The sequence below is a fragment of the Nicotiana tomentosiformis genome, chromosome 5 (assembly GCF_000390325.3).
Source record: "Nicotiana tomentosiformis chromosome 5, ASM39032v3, whole genome shotgun sequence".
In the NCBI taxonomy this organism is placed as follows: Eukaryota; Viridiplantae; Streptophyta; class Magnoliopsida; order Solanales; family Solanaceae; genus Nicotiana; species Nicotiana tomentosiformis.
In genome coordinates, this window is record NC_090816.1 from 82,646,227 (window position 1) to 82,666,076 (window position 19,850).

At 37.0% G+C, this 19,850-nt stretch overlaps 1 protein-coding gene across 1 annotated transcript; it reads right to left on the reverse strand.

The window, feature by feature from the left end:
- Nucleotides 1-13,210: 13,210 nt before the first annotated feature.
- LOC104102974 (probable pectinesterase/pectinesterase inhibitor 33) lies at nt 13,211-15,998 on the reverse strand. Its single transcript, XM_009610835.4, has 2 exons — nt 14,820-15,998; nt 13,211-14,034 (listed from the first exon to the last, which is right to left on the reverse strand). Exons 1-2 carry the CDS (start codon nt 15,727-15,729, stop codon nt 13,340-13,342), a joined length of 1,605 nt encoding a protein of 534 aa, XP_009609130.1. The 5' UTR covers nt 15,730-15,998; the 3' UTR covers nt 13,211-13,339.
- Between the last annotated feature and the right edge of the window lie 3,852 nt (nt 15,999-19,850).

Consider the following 19,850-nt stretch of genomic DNA (forward strand, 5'->3'; position numbering starts at 1 on the left):
GTACCACTAAAGTGAAATAGAAAGAGCTTAGTGAACTTATCCAGTCTCAATAAGGCCTCAAAAGATATGGCGGGCCTATCACAGGTCTATGCCGCAACAACTGGCTGAACTACCCCAACTGGCGAGGCGGCTGGAGCTTGATTTTGGGGAGCCATCTGCTCCGGAGCGGGAGTAATGGGAGTTTGTGCTCCTCCCCCAGGATGTGAGACGGTTGGTGCCACTGGAAATGTACCATTTTGGGCCACGCTCTCCATAAGACTCACCAAACGGACTAGAGCATCCTAAAGTACTGGAGTAGCTATGAATCTTTTCGGAACCTGAACTGGTCTGACTGGTACATTCTGAACTGGAACCTCGTCTTGAAGATCCACCTGAGGTTCTACAACAGGTGCAGCTTCTCGAGCTCTAAACTGAGCTCTACCTCTGCCTCGGCCTCTAGCACGACCTCGGCCTCAACCTCTACCCCTGGCCATAGTTGCCACCGGGGGCTCTGGTCCCTATCTATCAGTAGATGAATTACATGTTCTCACCATCTGCGAGAGAATAAGAGTAGAATGGTTCAATCATCGATGATAGAATAAATTTGCACGACAGAATAAGAAAGAAGTGATATTGTTCCTAAACTTCATAGCCTCTGAGAGATAAGTACATACGTCTCCATACCGATCCTTCAGACTCTACTAAGCTTGATCGTGACTCGTGAGACCTATGTAACCTAGTGCTCTGATACCAACTGTCACGACCCAAAATTCCCACCTTCGGACCGTGATGGCACCTAACATTTCACTTGCTAGGCAAGCCAACGCTAGAATAATATTATCCATTTTAAAACTATTTTTAAATTTATTAATAACAAAGAAACAAATGCGGAAGTAAAGTCTAAAATATAGTGAATAATCCATAAAAATAGCGGTGTCTAAATACCATCCCAGAATTGGTGTCAAAAGTGCACGAGCTTCTAGAATAATACAAATACAGATCTGAATAAAATAAAATTGTCTGAAAGTAAACAAAAAGCTAAAATAATGTAGACGGGGACTTCAGAACTACGGACGCTGTGCAGTTATACCTCAAGTCTCCTCTGAATAGCTGAAATCCGAGCAAGTTTATGGTACGCCGCTGGGACCAACTTCAAAATCTGCACAAGAAGTGCAGAGTGTAGTATCAGTACAACCGACCCCATGTACTGGTAAGTGCTGAGCCTAACCTCGACAAAGTAGTGACGAGGCTAAGGCAGGTCACTCACATTAACTTGTACGCAATAATAGTAACAACAACAATAATAGAAATAAATCAGGTAACTCATTTTTAATAGTTGAAGCCAACTCAGCAGTCACATCCAATTATTATTTCAACCAATTTCCGTTGCAGCGTGCAACCCGTTCCCACAATATATCATTTTCAACCCTCCAATATATTTATTTTAATCAAGTATATATATAAAGACTTTTAAATAAGTCTATTGCGGCGTGCAATCCGATCCTCCAATATAGGCTTTTAAATAAGTCTGTTGCGGCGTGCAATCCGATCCCCCGATATAGATTTTTTAATAAGTCTGTTGCGGCGTGCAACCCGATCCCCCAATATGGACTTTTTAATAAGTCTGTGGCATGCAATCCGATCCCCCAATATGGACTTTTTAATAAGTCTGTTGCGGCGTGCAACCCGATCCCCCCAATATGGAATTTTAATAAGTCTGTTGTGGCGTGCAACCCGATCCTCCAATATATTTATTTCAATTAATTCTGTTGTGGCGTGCAACCCGCTCCTCCAATATATCCATTTACCAATTCTTATAGAAGAAATTGCCCCAATAAATGCAATAATTAATATAAAAATTTTAAAACAACAAGCATACAATAATTATGATTTAATTATGAAACAAACAATGACAAATAGCAATTTATTATGGAAATCGGGGAGAAAATAGGCAGCTTAATATTTAATATGCTAATTGTCAAGTAGCAATTAATGCACATAAATCAAATAAGCATGTAGCAATTATTGCAGGAATTCAAGAACTAATACCCATTCCGAGACGAGTCCAACTATACAAAAAATTATCAAATTCCGATGTCAAATGGACCTTCAAACCTTAAATTTCGTTTTTGGAAGATTTTATAAAAATTTGATTTTTTTTCTCCGAGACTTTTATGGATTTATGATATAAATGAGTATGGAATCATGAAATATAATCAATATAGGATAAGGAACACTTACCCCAATATTTTTTCGTGAAAATCGCCCAAGAATCGCCTTACCCAAGCTCAAAAATGAAAAATGGTTGAAAATAGGACGAATCCCATTTTCCAGAACTTAAGTTCTGTTTGCCCAAATTTTATCTTATGTGATCGCGTACAATGCTTCGCGACCGCGAAGCACATTTTTGGCTGCCCAGCTTTTCTTAATCATGATCGCGGAAATGGCCTCGCGATTGCGATGCACAAGCAGACTGCCCACATATTTTACCCTACGCGAACACGGAAACACTCATACGATCGTGGACCACTGCCCCTCAAACCTATGCGAACACGTTCAGACCCACGCGATCGCGAAGAGCAATTTCCTCCCCCCATCTACTACTCAAATCCTTCTATGAGAACACGACCTCATCTACGCGTTCGCGAAGCATAGCCTAATTCACGTACGTGATCACGTTCCTTCCTCTGCGATTGAATAGAACAAAATATCCCTTTCCTCAAATAAGCTTACGCGATCACGGATGGACCTATGCGATCATGTATAAGGAAACTAGAAGAAGGCAGCAGCAGATATCAACAATCTCACCAAGGCCAACAATGATCTGTTAACCATCCGAAATCAACCCGAGCCCTCGGGGCTCCAAACTAAATATGCACCCAAGTCCTAAAACATTATACGAACTTGCTCGCGCGATCATATCGCCAAAATAACACCTAGAGCTACAAATTGAACCCCAAATCGAATGAAATTTTTAAGAAAACTTTAAAACTTATATTTTCATAACCGGACATCTGAATCACGTCAAATCAACTATGTTTCTTACCAAATTCGGCAGACAAGTCATAAATATTATAGCGGACCTATACCGGGCTCCAGAACTAAAATATGGACCCGGTGTCAACAAGACCAAACATCGGTCAATTCTTAAAATCATTAAGCTTTCAAACTTTTAATTTTTCATCCAAATTCCATATCTCGGGCTAGGGACCTCGAAATTCGATTTCGGGTATACGCCCAAGTCCCAAATCACGATACCGACCTACTAAAACTATTAAAACACTGATCTGAGTCCGTTTTATCAAAATATTGACCAAAGTCAACTCAGTTGAGTTTTAAAGCTCTATTTCACATTTTAATCCATTTTTCACATAAAAACTTTCCGAAAAATTATACGGACTGCGCATGCAAGTCGAGAAATGATAAATAGTACTTTTCGAGGTCTTAGAACATAGAATTAATTATTAAATTTAAAGATGACACTTTGGGTCATCACACGCAGTAGTGGTACCTAAAAAGAAAAATAAATTTAGAATGTGTGTAGGTTATAAAGATTTGAATATGGCATGCCCTAAGGACTCTTTCCCCTTGCCAAACATTGATCAAATTAATTATGCTATGGCCGGGCATGAGTTAATGAATTTTCTCGATGCACATTCCAGGTATAGCCAAATTAGGATACACCAGGAAGATCAAGAAAAGACCTCATTTATCAAAAACATTGGCACATTTTGTTATATTATGATGCCTTTCAAACTTAAGAATGCTGGAGCCACTTACTAGAGGCTCGTTAATAAAATATTTGAACAACAAATTAGTAAGACAATGGAGGTTTATATTGACGAGATGTTGGTTAAGTCTCTTAATGCAAGAAATCATTTGAATCATCTCCAAGAAACATTTGACATTCTTAGAAAATACAACATGAAGCTCAACCCAAAGAAATGTGCTTTCGGAGTTGGTTCTGGTCAGTTCCTTGGGTTTTTGGTCTCTCAAAGAGGAATCGAAGTGAACCCCGATAAGATAAAAGCCATCGATGTTATCCCGGACCATTGACAAGTGTAAAGGAAGTACAGAGGTTGACCGGCAGGTCGGCTGTCCTAAGCAAGTTCATCTCGGGATCTTCGAGAAAATGCCATAATTTCTTTTCAGTTTTGTAAAAGAAGAATGATTTCGTGTGGACTCCGGAATGCTAGCAGACATTGAAAGACCTAAAAAGGTATTTGTTTAGCCCTCTTTTGTTACCAAAATCTAAGGAAGGAGAACAACTGCTAATCTATAGTCATTGTGACAATGTTCCTTTTGAGGAATGTCCTTCATAAACCTGAACTATCAGTTTGATTGGCTAAATGGGCAGTCGAAGTTATTAAGTTCGACTTTGAAATCAAACCCAGGACTACAATCAAGTCACAAGTTTTAACCGACTTTGTCGCTGAATTTAGTCCGAATTTGATGTTGTTAGATGCTAAAGAAGCAGTGCTGGTATCGGGGACAGTGTCAGGTGTTTGACCTTGTTTATACATGTAGCTTCCAACGAAAAAGGGTTCGATTTTGGGATAGTATTAATCACTGCTTCAGGAGAAACCCTGAGATAGGCCATTAGAACTGTCCCATTAACTAAAAATAAAGCCTAGTACGAGGCTTTGGTTGACAGACTTGAACTAGCTCGGTGACTAGGCTCCAAGGTTATCGAAACAAAGTGCGACTCCTAGCTAGTAGTGAACAAAGTATTCGGAATTTTTGACACCAAGGAGGAGCACATGCAATAATACTTGAATAAGGTTCAAGCATTACTTTCCCGGTTCAGGGAATAGTCAATCATCCACATTCCATGGGAGGAAAACATGGAGGCAGACGCATTGGCCAATTTGGGGTTGTCCACGAAAATGAAAGGATCTGATTCTGGTGTGGTAGTTCAATTGTTGCATTCGGTGTTGGACGTGGACAACTATTGTGAAGTTAACTTAACCAACCTAATTTGGTATTAGAGAAATGAGTTTATAGAATATCTAAGGCATGGCAAATTACCTAAAAACCCAAAAGTATACTGGGCACTACGGACTAAGGCAACTCGTTAATGTCTTGCTGACGGTTAATTATCCAGGAGAACGTTCCAAGGACTACTGGCTCGGTGCTTAGGGACATCGGAGGCTGACTACATAATGTGGGAACCATTCTGATGCAGACTCGTTGGTTCTCAAATTGATAAGGGCTGGTTATTATTGGCCCCGGATGGAGCAGTGCGTGAAGGCATTTGTTCCAAAATGTGATAAATGTCAGTGTCATACACAGTTAGTACATCAACCAGCGGAACTTTTGCATTTGATGGCGTCACCATGGCCACTCATGAAATGAGGAATGGACATAGTTGGTCCCTTACCACAAGGACCCGTTAAGGTTAAATTTCTTTTGGTTTCAACTAACTACTTTACTAAATGGGTTGAAGCAGGTGCTTACCAAAAGATAGAAGAATGAGAAGTGATTGATTTTATATGGGATCATATCATCTGTCGATTTAGAATACCAAAAGAAATCGCTTGTGACAATGGGCCGTAATTTATATATTCCAAAGTCACAAAGTTTTTGGAAGGATTGAAGATCAAATGGATCACATCTTCACCATATCACCCAAGTTCTAACGGAAAAGCAGAGTCAACGAACAGATAAAAATTCAAAACCTTAAAAATAAGTTAGAACATGCTAAAGGCAAATGGTCGAATGAGCTTCCAGGTGTATTGTGGGCATATCGAACAATGGCGAAATCGAGCATGGGTTAAATACCCTTTTCACTTGTATACGGTGCAGAAGCTTTGATCCCGGTGGAGGTTGGGGAACCGAACATAAGGTATTCCCGAGAAAACGGGGAGACAAATAATGAAGCAGTGCTGGCTAAATTGGACTTGCTGGAAGAGCATCAGATTCTGGCATATGTGAGGATGGTTGCACAAAAATAAAGAATGGAAGACTCAAAGTACTCGAGAGGTTAATGTCGGGAAGCTAGGACTAACATGGGAAGAACCATACCGAATTTCAGCTATAACTGGTAAAGGTTCATATCAGTTGGAAAATCAAGAAGTAGTTAAATTTCCAAGAAATTGGAATGTAACTCACCTCAAAAGGTATTACTGCTAAAGATCCTTATTGATACTGAAAGCATGTGCTGCAATCGTTTTCCCTTAGTGCAGTTTTTGTCCCAATTGGATATTTCTAGCAATGTTTTTAATGAGGCAGCAATGTAAAGTATACTACGAAGAAAGGGTCATCGGAAAAAACAAGACTTTCAGTGTTCGAATTCTCATACTTAGCATCTAAATACTGGGGAGGAACTATTACATATTAAGGCACAAAAAGTGTCACGACGACCGGGGACTGTTAGAACCGGGATCTATGTCTTATCAGGACCGGGGACTGCATGATCAGTCTCGTAGAAATTAGTTGTTCAAGTTAGTTATATATATTGACAACTTTATTTACTTAAGCAAATGAATGTTTATGTAAATTTACTTTTAAATATAGAAGGAATAAATCAAAATCCTTTTATTTTTATCTTATTTCTTGTCAGAATGATAAGTTAATTTATTTTTACGTTTGAAAGTTACTTAAAACTTCAAATGCTTGTTCCAGAATGAACATGAGATATCCTCTTCAAGAGCACCATAAACATAAGTTCCCTCTCTTATGAAACCCTTATAGTCAAAGGGTAGATTCTGGAAGTGTGAATGCCCGGAATAAAAAACTATCGGATGTGAAAAGAATTTTTGAAGCTTTGTCAGTTAAATGAAAAAGAATATTTTTGCACAACACTTAAGCACAAAATTTCTTTCATTAATTAAAATGCCAAACTCAATAAAGAAGTTTTGGCATAGTTACAGAAGAAAAACAATAGACATCAGCTATTTTTGCTGCCAGAGCCCGAAGGGAGAGAAGAGTCTTCGTTTTCCTTTTCAGGAGAGGGTTGTTCCGCTTCCAGTTAGAGGCCTTCATCCTTATCTTCTTCTTCAGATTCCTCTTTGGTTCCCGAATACTCAGAGATAGTGTTTCGAAGAGTTAGAGGCATCGGGCCTAGCTGGGAGGTTCTCGAGAGTAGTTGTCTCCAATTCATGAGCTTTGGCAATGCAGTCATCTATATTTGCCATGCCTTATTTAGCCTCCTCCAAGGTTTTCCTCTTCATGTGATAAATGACGTAGATTCTCTCGAGGAGGATAGAATCTTTCTGGTCTTCGAGTTTAGCTCGGAGTTTCCCAATTTTTGATTGGAGCTTATCATTTTTAGCTTTTACAATGTTGATCTTCGAATCAAGCTCATCATTAATTGTCGCATGAAGTTTGTTCTGCTCCATGACCCATCGGAATATTTCTTTCATTTTGGCTCTCTTCTCCTCCGCGGCATTAGCCTCTTCAGATTTCAAGTGTAAGTTTGCTTCCAAGTTATTGATTTGCTCCATAAAAGCAAACTCACGCTCAGCCGCTGCAGTTATGGCATCATGCAGCCCATCCCATATGGCCTTCGCCTCCTTAAGATCTTTATGTAATTGAGTGGCTTCTTGGTTGTGGGCTATTCTGTCTTACTCAGATTGCTCTAGTCAAGCTTTGAGCACACCCATTTGAGCAATATTTTCTTCTAGCACCGGAAGGCGCTCGCTAAACAGATTTCGTTAAGCCAAAAGATGATCTCATTCCAAAGTAAGTTCTTGTTTGTCCAGCATCAACCTTTGCATGACCTCGGAAGCAAGAAGGTTGGCCTGAAAAGGTTAAATCTAAGGTTATTAATGCAAAGTATAATAAATGAAAAGGGGATATAAATTAGTTAGATTGATACCTGCGTCGAACAATGCATGTTATTGTTTAGCAAATACTCAGCAGAAAGAGAGTCCATCATTCTCGAATCATTTTCTATGGCAAACGGCTTCAGATAGTTAGCAAGCTCCACCGGCTTGGAAAGTACGTGGCACTCATTCGAGACCATGAGGATGACACTTCGTTTTCCACTGAGGTTTTGAGTGGGTACCAGGAAAGTGTTCCCTAGATTCCCGTGATCAGATGACCGTGGGGAAGGAACATTTATTGCTTTTTTAGTTGGGGCCGGTGAAGAGTTAGCAGCTAGTGTAGAAGGAGATGCGATTGTAGCTGGCTCAGAATTTAATTGTGGAGGTACCTCCGGGTTAAGATTCCTCTAAGTGGAAACGTCAACAGGAATCCGAAAGCAGGACTCAGCGTTTCCAATGATTTCCTTTTCCCTGAAGAGTCCTTGAACTTCTCTCGGCTGTGGAGTTTGAAGCTCACCTGGCTGAGCATCTGGTTGAGCTGATGAAGATCTTTTTCTTCTCTAAAGGGGATCCGCTTCATCATACAGGACCACTATGGCCGGTCCGGTTGGTGTTTCTTTCAATTTCTTCTCCTGACGCCGAAGAGGTACGTTTTCTCTTTGGTTTTTTATCTTTGGGCTGAGGACTCCGGGAGGAGGTGCCTTCACTGAAAGCAATATTAGATTTACTAGCTCTCCTCCGATTAAGGACATTTTATAATGCTCGTTGAGCTTCCTCCGGGTCATCAAGAACCTCAACTTCGGGGCAGACAATGGATCCCTTTGGAAGTCCTGCGTTTTGCAAAAAGTGAGTTAACAAATTGATTCTGAGTCATGCTAAAAGATGAAAGAAGGAAGAAAGAACCTTTACTTACCATGATTTTTGGCTTTTCAATTAAATCTGGGAGCCATTTATTTCCACCTTTGAAATTCCGGTGTAGAAATATCTAAATGTTTATGTACCTATTAGACCAGGTTCTGAACCCATGGTGGTTCCCAATGAGTAGCTGGAATAAGTAAAATGCAAAGTTAACGAAGGAGGAAAGTCTTCTTAAACATGGAAAGGAAAAGATATCCGAAGACTTATGAAGAAGATTCCACGATTCAGGAATAACAGGTGATGTTGTAGGGAGAATATCCCTGGTAGCGATGACAACGAACCGCTCCATCCAGCCACGGTCATCATCATCATCAACACTAGTAAGAAGGGCATGGTGTCCGCGTTTGCTGAGCTTTAGCACACCTCCACGGAAGATCATTGGATAATAGAGGTTGATCATGTGCGAGATTTAGGGTTTCCCCAGTCCAGGAGCACAATTTTCGGAGGTAGGCCATTATACGCCAAATCGATGGACCCACTTGGGCCAATCATATTTGATACCGATTGAAGAATTCTAAAATTATAGAGTCGATTTCTTTAAAAAATTCTAGAGTGAAGGGGTATGTATAAACATACATGATCCCTAATTTGGAGAAGGTGACCCTTTCCACTTTATTAGGGGCAATGATGCCAATGTCATTCCAATCGTAATCCCTCTTCACGACAAGAATGCTAGCAAGACGTATGGAAGAAGGGTATATGTGAACATGCCAGAATCTGTCGTTTTTAGGATTAATGGGTTCTTTTTGGAGTTGAAGATCTAACCGAGAGTCAAGTTGGAGAGGAATAATGGTATTAACGGTAGGAGGTTCGGATTCAATATCAACCTCCTTCATTTTGTTCTTCTTACAGCCTCCACCGAAGAGAAGAGAAGTGTTTTCGATGACAACGGTGTTAGAATACATGGTAATGGTAAGAAATTCAAGTAGTGAAATTCTACTGAGAAAGAGAAATTTTGCAGTAGGGTTCTAAGGAGATTCAAAGAAAGCAAAAAGATTTGTTAAAGTGAAGGGTAAAAGTGATGAGTAGTCAAGAGGTTTATAGAGGAAAAAATCGTGGTCATGATTACCCTGGCAAAAATATTTGTCAAATCACGGAATAATACATGTTCGGGTCATTAAATGTTAGAAGACGTACATCATTTCAAGTGTCAGCAACTGTTCAGGAATTTTCCCGCCAAGAAAAGAGGTCTTATCTACTTCCCGGTAACACGATGTTGTGTCACCGAAAAGTAGGGGGACTATTTGTATGGGGTAAAATTGGTTAGTGACAGTTAAATGAATGATAAGATGACACATGGAACTGAAGACAAGTAGGATGGGAGTCAGCAAATATTTGGCACTGGATACAAGCATGAGATCGGTGCTGAGTGAGTTCCGAAGGCATGGGAACTGAAGACAAAGATTTAAAAGAAAGACATCGGTTGGAAAAGACAGCATTCAATGATCAGTCACTCAAAAAAATTTATGCATTAATAACCAACTGTTATGCAGCCATCAATGGCGGTTTTATTCACATTCAAGAGAAGCTTGATATGGGGATCTTGACTCCCTAAATAGAACTATAAATAAGAGAATTAATATCCATTGTAGGACACGAAACCTTTTGTATACAAAAGCTAAAATTAGCTCTCATTCTATAAGACTGCTCTTTTACTTTGTTCTTAATATTGTTCTTGTTTCTGCTACCGGAAAAGCTAAATTCATAGCCATGTTCGTATTTCCTATAAGTTTATTTTATAATCTTATTTTTATTCTTATTTATTTTATATTTTTTGGTCAAATTAATTAACGTCTCTATAAACCACATTATAAATTCAATTGTATTATTTTACGGGTAAACATAATTGTTAATAGTAAGGGCAATTGTGATACTTTACGTGTCTTTAGCTTATTTATTAAAAGTCCTTTTTCTCACATATATAATATGGAACAACAAGAATATTACATGGCTCCGTGTCTCCGTCATGCGCAATACTCTTGGTTGATTTTTTTCCCTCGTCGTGTTTAATGGGTGAAGTTTTGACTTGGCTTTAAAAACGAAGTCAAATTTACATTAAGTAAGAGTTTAGGTCCACTTGACCAGACGAGTTTGATCTAGAATCCCCAGGGACTGGACTGCTATGACATATACTTTTGGGCCAATCGGCCATGTGTACTTGGGATTCAATTTAAAAAAACTATGCGAGCTTTTCCTATATATACTATGATAGTAACTTATTAATTTATTTTCTCTAGATTTTGTAATTTTCAAAAAGTATCTAGGTTTTTCTTACAAATTGTATACATTCCCCCTTAGAAAGCTCTCATCCCATGATTAATATCTTCAATTAAGGGATTCAATTATATCATTTTCTTTTTTCATACTTCTCCTCATTTCATGCGTCCTAATTTATTCAATACGCAGATCTCCTCTTTTCTCTCTTCGATAGTTGCACGTCTTCACCAAGAAGCTGGTAATTTTGCTTCAGTTGTTGAATGATTTTGGTTGGAACCTTCAAATACTGGATATAATGCCATACTACATATTCTATGTTCCTATTATCCTTATAATGTTAGGAAAATGATACCGAATCTACCCAAAAAATACTTTTTCTTTACAGTTATAAATCTATACACACGGCATAGAATGTCATGAGATGATAAAAAAAATCAGTTGCTAAAAGTTTCTTCAACAATTCAAAAATTATTAAACTCTAGCAAAATTATTACTAATAGGATAATGGCTCATACACAATCCAAATGTGAAATTGGTCACAAACTTACAATTGCTCACCACCACATACAATTATCATACATTTGTGATACAATTTCTGTAACAATTATGATACAAATACAATTATGATACAATCATGATACAATTCTGATCTTCATCTTCTTCAAGTTTCAATCACAACTCTAAACTTAAATTCTGATACAATATTGTATTAGTATTGTATTAGGTCTTATTTACATATTGATATATAATATACAAGTCAAATACAACTTTGATACAATTGTGATACAATTATGATACAATCGATACAATTCAGAAACTTTTCTTCTTCGAGTTTCAATATGAAATTTTACCTAAAAATAAATCTAAACTTAACCAATCTCCCTCATAATTGAGATATAAACTCCAAGTTATATTCTCAATTATTTGCAAGAGCACCCAATCTAAACAAATCACAAATTCATAAAACCCAAATGTTGAATTCAAAACTTCAAAACTTTTTAATGAATGTCAATGGAGAACTCTTTGCTACTGCAATTTTAGAGATAATGTCGATGAATTTGTGTGAAGAGGATGAGAAAAAATCACAATTTCGTAAAACTCAAATGTTGAATTCGAAGCTTTTTAATGGTTGCCAATGGAGAACTCTTTGCTACTGCAATTTTAGAGATAATACCGATGAATATGTGTGAAGAGGATTAGATTTGGATTAATTTGTATGAAAGAGAGAAATATTTCAAAATCGTTTTGATTATGGGATGAAAACGTAATTTTAGGGGCTTTGTATAACTGATATACATGAGAGTGGGGGGGGCTGACATGGGGGAGGGAAGAGGGAAGGGGGAGGGGAGAGGGAAGGGTTGTATCAGTTACATCCTAGTTTTATGGATGCTCTCTTTATTAAGATTTTGTATATAAATAGTAAATATAGATAGAGAATATAATTTTTAAGGAACCTAAAAAAAAGTAGTAAATAAATTTCTATTATAGTATAGCTAGGTAAATTTTACTATTAGTTATGTTAGCCCATAGGTAAATTAGTACAAAAATTAACCAATTCATAAAATATTACCAATATTGGCTAAATGCTACCGATATTAACCAATTAGCTATTTGTAGCAAAAAAATAGTAAATTTTTGCTTTCTTTTGAGTGGATGTTGTTGGAGTAGATTGGGTACAGTTTAAGGAGTTTGAATCTTAGTTTTGTGATAATTTGGTGGGGTTTTGAGGTAGTTTGAATTGAAAAGTCAAAGTAGAAGATGAACATGGAAAAGATGAAATGTGTATCACACTGTGCATCATATTTGTATCAAATGTGTATCACATGTATATATGTGTGCGAGATACATGCGTGATACATGTGTCGCAGAAAAACTTTTTAAATTCGATTTTAACAACGAATTTTGATACCAAATCACCTCCAATCTTCCTCAAATTTCGTATATTGACTCATCTTTAGCTTTCAATGAATTTCAACAATACCCGTTTCCCTTTTTGCTTAGGTTTTTGGAATCTTATATTTTTTTCCCTTTGTGTTTCATCAATTTGTTTGCTATCTCATCCATAAAATTTCTTTTCCGTTTTGAATCTAATGTTGTTGATCACGCTTGAAAATATGAGAGGAGATCTTTGCGTGTAATATTTGGAGAGAAAGAATGCTTATTTATCTAGGTTCTCAATTTTTGTATACTGGGCTAATTTTGGTAAATTTATGATTAATGGCTAGAGGCGGGTAAGTTTGGAGTTATTTTGAACATTTTCGTTCAATTTATTTGGAACTTGTGAGAGGGAGTGGACGGGACATTATATAGAGATCAAATTAACAAGAAAGCAAGTAAAAAAGAATAAATAATACTTATGGATATACTATAGTAGAATAATTTCACAATGTTCACGATACATGTACAAAATAATCAATGGAAAATAATTAGAATATTACACAAATAATTTAATATCAAATTCACAGCCCTGCAGTGAATGGCACACCAGTAGAAGGCAACCATGAGCGACCACCTATGAGATTCGCAACAGTAAATTTTGAAGCTTCATTTGTATTAGTTATAACATGGTAACCAGGCCACTTCACCCTATTTCTAGTCGAAGCACCAGGACCCCAATTACCATGCTCCCCATAATACAAAGTTTTAAATGCGAAATCAGAATTCAGCCATGGCAACCATCCTGATGGATTAATCAAACCATCAATATATGACCTCATTACAACCGTTCTTGAATATTCCTGCCACGGACGACCCAAATATGTCTGAAATGCTCGAACCACTGGCTTAAGGCTCGGTGATGCTGTTATTCTCGAATTGTGAATTGATATTCCAGTGTTCTGAAAAGGGTCACCTCTGCCTTGAGCTGTGATTACATTGACTTGGCCAACTAGGGGTCTTCTGACAAAAATGATACAATTTTGGAAAACAACAGCGGCGTTGCCGAATATGAAGTCTATTGTCCCGTAGATATGACATGTTTTGTAGAATTGTCGTTGGGATTGGACAAAGATTGTGTCTTGGTAACCTTCGAAGCCACAGGCGTAGAATACTGAGAGATCAGATGCTGATCGGAGAGCTACTGCTTGACCATTTTTTGGACCTGCGGTGTTTCGGAATGTGATGCCACGAGCAATGAATCCATTTCCATCTACCCCTGAAACACCATTTTTATGGAAAATTAAACAAGTGATTAAGACTTACATTTACATCTATGCAGTTATAACAAACAGTATAAGCATTACAGATAAATGTCTTAACTATTATAGTACCAGTAGATAACTTGCCTTATTTTTTCAGGTTACTAATAACATTTAACTTGATTTTACGGACAGTTACTTAGCTGACCTGATAGTATTATTCAAAATGGTTAACGTAGCCCAAAAACATGTATTAGTTGGACAAAGTATGGTTACAACTCATGGGAATAATTTGATATAGAAGCAATGCTGATATTATTGTCCCAGATCATCACTCCCTTAGATCAGTATGGTTTCTTTGAAAAAGAATCCTTCTTCTAGAAGTAGGACAAAACTTAACATGCAATCGATAATGTCAAATATAAATTGTAAATTGCTATACGTTATGAAACAACGAAGAAATTACGTTTTTGTTTTATTTATAATAAAAAACAAAGCAGAAGCCTTCGCGAATAAGAAGCCTATGAATGGCATATCACGTTAAAGCATATGAATATTACAGCAAAGTGCCCCCACCAAAACAGCATACTCATATATCTTTAGCTTTACTTCATGAACTAGAATTAAATTAGACCTTGCCTATTACTTGCGACTTCTCTAACAAGGTCCTCTCTCCATTACTCTATTCCCATGCTTATATCTTAATTATGTAAAACTAAAAGTTAAATTTTTTACCCAAAACGTAAAAAAGTTAAATAAATAAAAATAAAATAAAGTGGAGAGAGAGAGAGAGTGGACGTACCAACAGTTGCAGTACTGTAAGTTGTGAAACCTCCAGCGGCACTTCGGCTACCCGTAATAATTGTGTATCTCAAACCAGCACCAACTAACATGATGTTACTAATTCCAGGCCCTATAGCCACATTTTCTCTATAAACACCTTTTTTAATATATATGATAGTCCTCTGATTTGCAACTTTCTTTGAGGCTGCATTTATTGCAGCCTGAACAGACCGAAAATTCCCTGATCCATCTTGAGCCACCACGTAAATTGCCTTGGAAGCTAAGCTCCTCGTTGTGGATTGTAACAACTTTCTTTCCCTAGCCGTAACCCAACTTGGAAATCCATCTACTTGTGTTGAATTTTGTGAATCCACAAGCTCCCCATTTATAGCCAAACAATTGCTAATCAATTGAGAGACATTAGTGGATAAAGTTGGATGTAGGACATTTGAAACATTGAGCTGATTTGAACTAGATAAACATGTTTCAATATTTGTTAACGAGGCGCTGAGCCAAGTTTGAGCATCGAAATCGGAACAGGAAGTGAAGTTGGATTGGATGCCATGAAGAGTACGGTTTAATTGGAGGATGGTGTCGTCAATGAGCTTGTCACAATCCATCCAGACTAGTTTCTTTCGTTTTCCGCGGCAGTGCTGGCCAACATTTTTCGCGTGTTTTTGTACTTGGAGGGCTTGCTCCAAGGCGACCTCCGTGGTCATGGTTCGAAACTCTTGTTTACATTTCGGTTTGTAACGCTGGGGGGAAACATCTGCCATCAAGTACTTACATGGCTCAGGATGAGGAGTGGTGCTACACCACCAGTTAATATCATCACTTGTTTGTTCTTCAATGGAATAAGATTGGTGTAGGAACAAAGAGAAGGAAAAGAATATAAAGAGTACAAAAGAATTGAGCTTATAAGTTGTCATTGTGGTATATATGGTATGTTCTGTTGGAAATATAATGTTGTGTTGTTGTCACGAATAGCGACTTGAATCGAGGATCATTTAATGATGGGGTTTGTGTTTTTTTATACTAGTGGAAACAAATCTGAAATGGAATGTCAGTTGGCTTCTTGAAATGGGAAGCAAAATAACAATAATAAATGCAATCACAAGATAAGAAAGTCAAGGCTGATATCCCAAACACCAGTGTCTTTACTTCATTTTGTGATCCTTGGTCTTGTAGATCACTGCCAATGCACTCAATATATATGGAGAGAAAGGGGCGGGGGGGGGGGGGGGGGGGGGATAATACCCTTTCTGGTCTTGTGCTGCATCCATGCGAATAGTATTGTTTATCAATCATAATGTCATTATGTCAAAGAGTGATAATAATAATAATAATATAAATTTTGATGGCATTCTTCAAGGTTAGTATGAATTCGATCTTCATTTGTTCTGCATAATGTAAAGATTGACCTAGCTGTATTGCTTGGGCAGTAATGTGCTACGCGTAATTTAAAATAAACAAAAAGGCAGGGTCTAATATACATGATTATGAATTTGGCGGCTACTTGCTTGTTTACGTTAAGGATTAACATAAGATTTGACAGGTGAAGGAACCATCTAAATGTGTTGAGTGTTTTCCGTACACCTCTCATGATTAACTTGATGAGCAAGTAGTATATAAAGTAACTGTACAGTTGAAGGAAGAAGCCTATCTTTCATATATAATTCCACTTAAGTGGAAACCAGATGTCTAAACTGCCATTTATCAGGGGATTGTCCGGCCATGTGCTTGTAAGTTCTAATTTACGCAATCCTCTAATATTTTTCATGCTTCTCTAAGTAAGATCCTTACTTCTTCAGCTTTTAGAATTGTTTAATTTACTAAACCTGATCTTTGATGTGTACGCGTATTCGGGAGCCATTGTATTACTTCTCATAAAAATGGTACACTTTCACATTCAAATCCGCCCTTGTAAAATTCTTTTCAGATTTATCAATTACTTAATACGCGCCCTTAATCAAGTTAAAGTTAGCAGGGAAATTAAATTGAAAGTGAAGTTTCTAAAATAAAGCTGAATTTTGTACAGTCATTTCCCTCCTCGTCCAGTTGTATACGTGTGTTCGGTTTAATCTAATTAGAATTAGTAAACGACTACATTAGATCCTTCATATGAACCACTGAACTTGCATGCTTCTTGCCTGAACCAAACTTAGAAAACCGACATAATTCAGCTCAAATGTGAAAAGTAAATTAAAAAAAAAAAATTTAAATAGTCGTTCACCCAACCGGTCATATTCGATAGTATACATCTTAAGATATATAATATATATATATATATATATATATATATATATATATATATATATATATATATAAAATTTATTTATACCAACTAAAAAAGTAAACAACGAATCAGGTCGGTTATTTATGTAAAGATTCCAAAAGCCCGTTTCATCGTGGGGCCCAATAAAAATATCATTGGTCCAAGACAGAGTCCTTTATTATGCGAAGACCATTTAACCTAGTCCAAAGGCCTATTGGGTTGAATTGCTTGTGAGTTTCGGGCCACTATTCTGATTTGGGGGTGAAGAGGGATGCATTGAACCAGAGAGATTTCGGCGTTATTCCTGATTTTGGGCTACTATTCCTGATTTTTGGTTTAACTTTCATAATCTGCTACAGTCAGATCTCTCTATAACAACATTCTTATATAACAGTGATTCATTATAAATGAAAAAAATAAAACCGAGTGACAACTTATAAGAGAAATTGACAATTGTTTTGCCTTAAATTATATTGGCAAAGGTAGCGCCAAAACAATTGGCTTTATATAGCCAAATCCCAAAAACACTTAATTTTATTTATTCTCTCTCCTCATAACCCCCTCTTTACCTATTTTTTTCATTCCCTTTCCCTTTCTCTTTCCATATTTCTTCTTCTTCTTCTTCTTCTTCTTCTTCTTCTTCTTCTTCTCTCTCTCAAGATTTAGCAAAGATTATTGTAAATTATGCACAAAAATAGTGGGATGAAAAGGTAAGGTAGCTATATTGATCTCATATTAGAGAAAAATCAGAAGCAAAAACTGAGAGAAAATAGGAAAAAATTAGAGTTCAACTTTCCTTTTCTTCTCTCTTTTTTGTTGTTGGATCGAACGAGTGGGATGGAATTGGTTGAAAACTCCTAGACGAGGCTATATACAAAATATGAGTAAGATTAGAAGTGATTTAGATTTGTTTCAAGTAAAAAATCATACCTAAAAAATGCGACTACGACATGTGTATATCACGCTGTATATCGTGTACATTAGTGTATATCACAAGTAATATTTATGGAGTCTATGTATATTACATTGTATATCGTATATATAACACACAAATTTTTATGGATATATACAGATACACATGAGATAATACTGATGTACATGGGAATAAAGACGGGATACAACGGGGAATACACAGGTTGAATTATCTTGAAATTCGAGTTTTCAATCTGAAATGTGTTATAAATTACATAGATGAAAAATAAATTTTTGATATGCGTTTTGATATATACATTATTATTATGTTATGCACTGCGAAATATAAGCTAATAGAGTAGCTGCATGCATCACTACATGTATGCTTCGGTTGTTATCTTATTACTGCTGGAGAATGTTGCATATCAACAGCACTACTTTAACCAGATGGAAAGCATTTAGTCTTGCTTTCACGAGAATACTCTATACTATTCACGTATTGACAAATAAAAGGCACTCCATACCATGATGAGTCGTTTTCTGTGATAAAAGTATTGGCAACTGTAGAATTATAAAGAAATGAACAAATGTCAACGCAGTGACAAGGCACCAATTTATAATACAAACAAATGAAGGGAAGAAAGGAGCAGAAAAGAAAAGGACAATCTCATTGCTACTATAAGTCAACACATGCTAATTAACATTTTATTTGACGGGCAGAGAAATCACATGCTAACTTGCGTAATTCCAATCTGTCACGATCCAAATCCCACCATAGGGCTCTTGATGGCACGTAGCCTCTAAGATTAAGTAAGACTATCACATAACGATCTCAATCAAAATATAACAAGTTCAAATTAATGAAAACCATGAAATATGATGATACTGCCAAACATGGATAAAATAAGCAACTTCTCAAAATCCGATAATACTGAATCATAAGCTCTACATGAAATACATTACAAGTCTCGAAAAGTACAATACTATTTGGAATAAATAAGCAGTAGAAATAAAGTAAAGAGAGTGACTCCGAGGCATGCGAATGGAACAATAGGGATACCTTGAAGTTTCCTTCAAGCTCAAGCACGCATCTTTATCGATCAACTCGATCAGAAGTACTTGGATCTGCACAAGAATGTGCAAAAGTATAGTATGAGTAGACTACTACTGTCGGTATCCAGTAAGTATCAAGACTAATCTCAGTGGAGTAGTGATAAGATTCAAGTCATAATACTCACTAGTCAAGTAACCTGCACAATATATTAATAACTGGCAATATAATATATGTAAAGAAAAAACATCAGCCATCTCGTAGAGCATGTGAAAATAACTATATGTTGAAAAACTCATTTTTAGTCAACAAATCATCAAGAAATGGGGCATGTAATAGCATGTAAATTCAACTAACAACTCATTAATATACAAGACGGAAGCTTTAAAGAAACATGTAAGGATCGAAATATCAACCTCGTTTCACACATAAACGAAATCAAGAAATGCTTCCCCAAATCATCACAACATCATCAACAATGTCACTCTTATTTCGCCGCATATGTATCACAATGAAATACCTCCCTTATGTCGCCGCACATGCATAAGCTACCCTTATCTCGCCACATGTGTATCACAATGAAATGCCTCCCTTATGTCGTCGCATGCGCATCTCTCCGCCCTTATACTCCACATAACATCAATCAATCCGCACAACATATCCACATATGCCACAATATCACAAAAACAACAGTACCCGAAGTTTCATCAAGACATAAACTCAAAGCTTAATAACAAGGTGCACAAGAACATGATAATAGAATAAAAGTGTGGAGAAATGTTCCACAATAAAGCACAACTATGGCAGTCAAA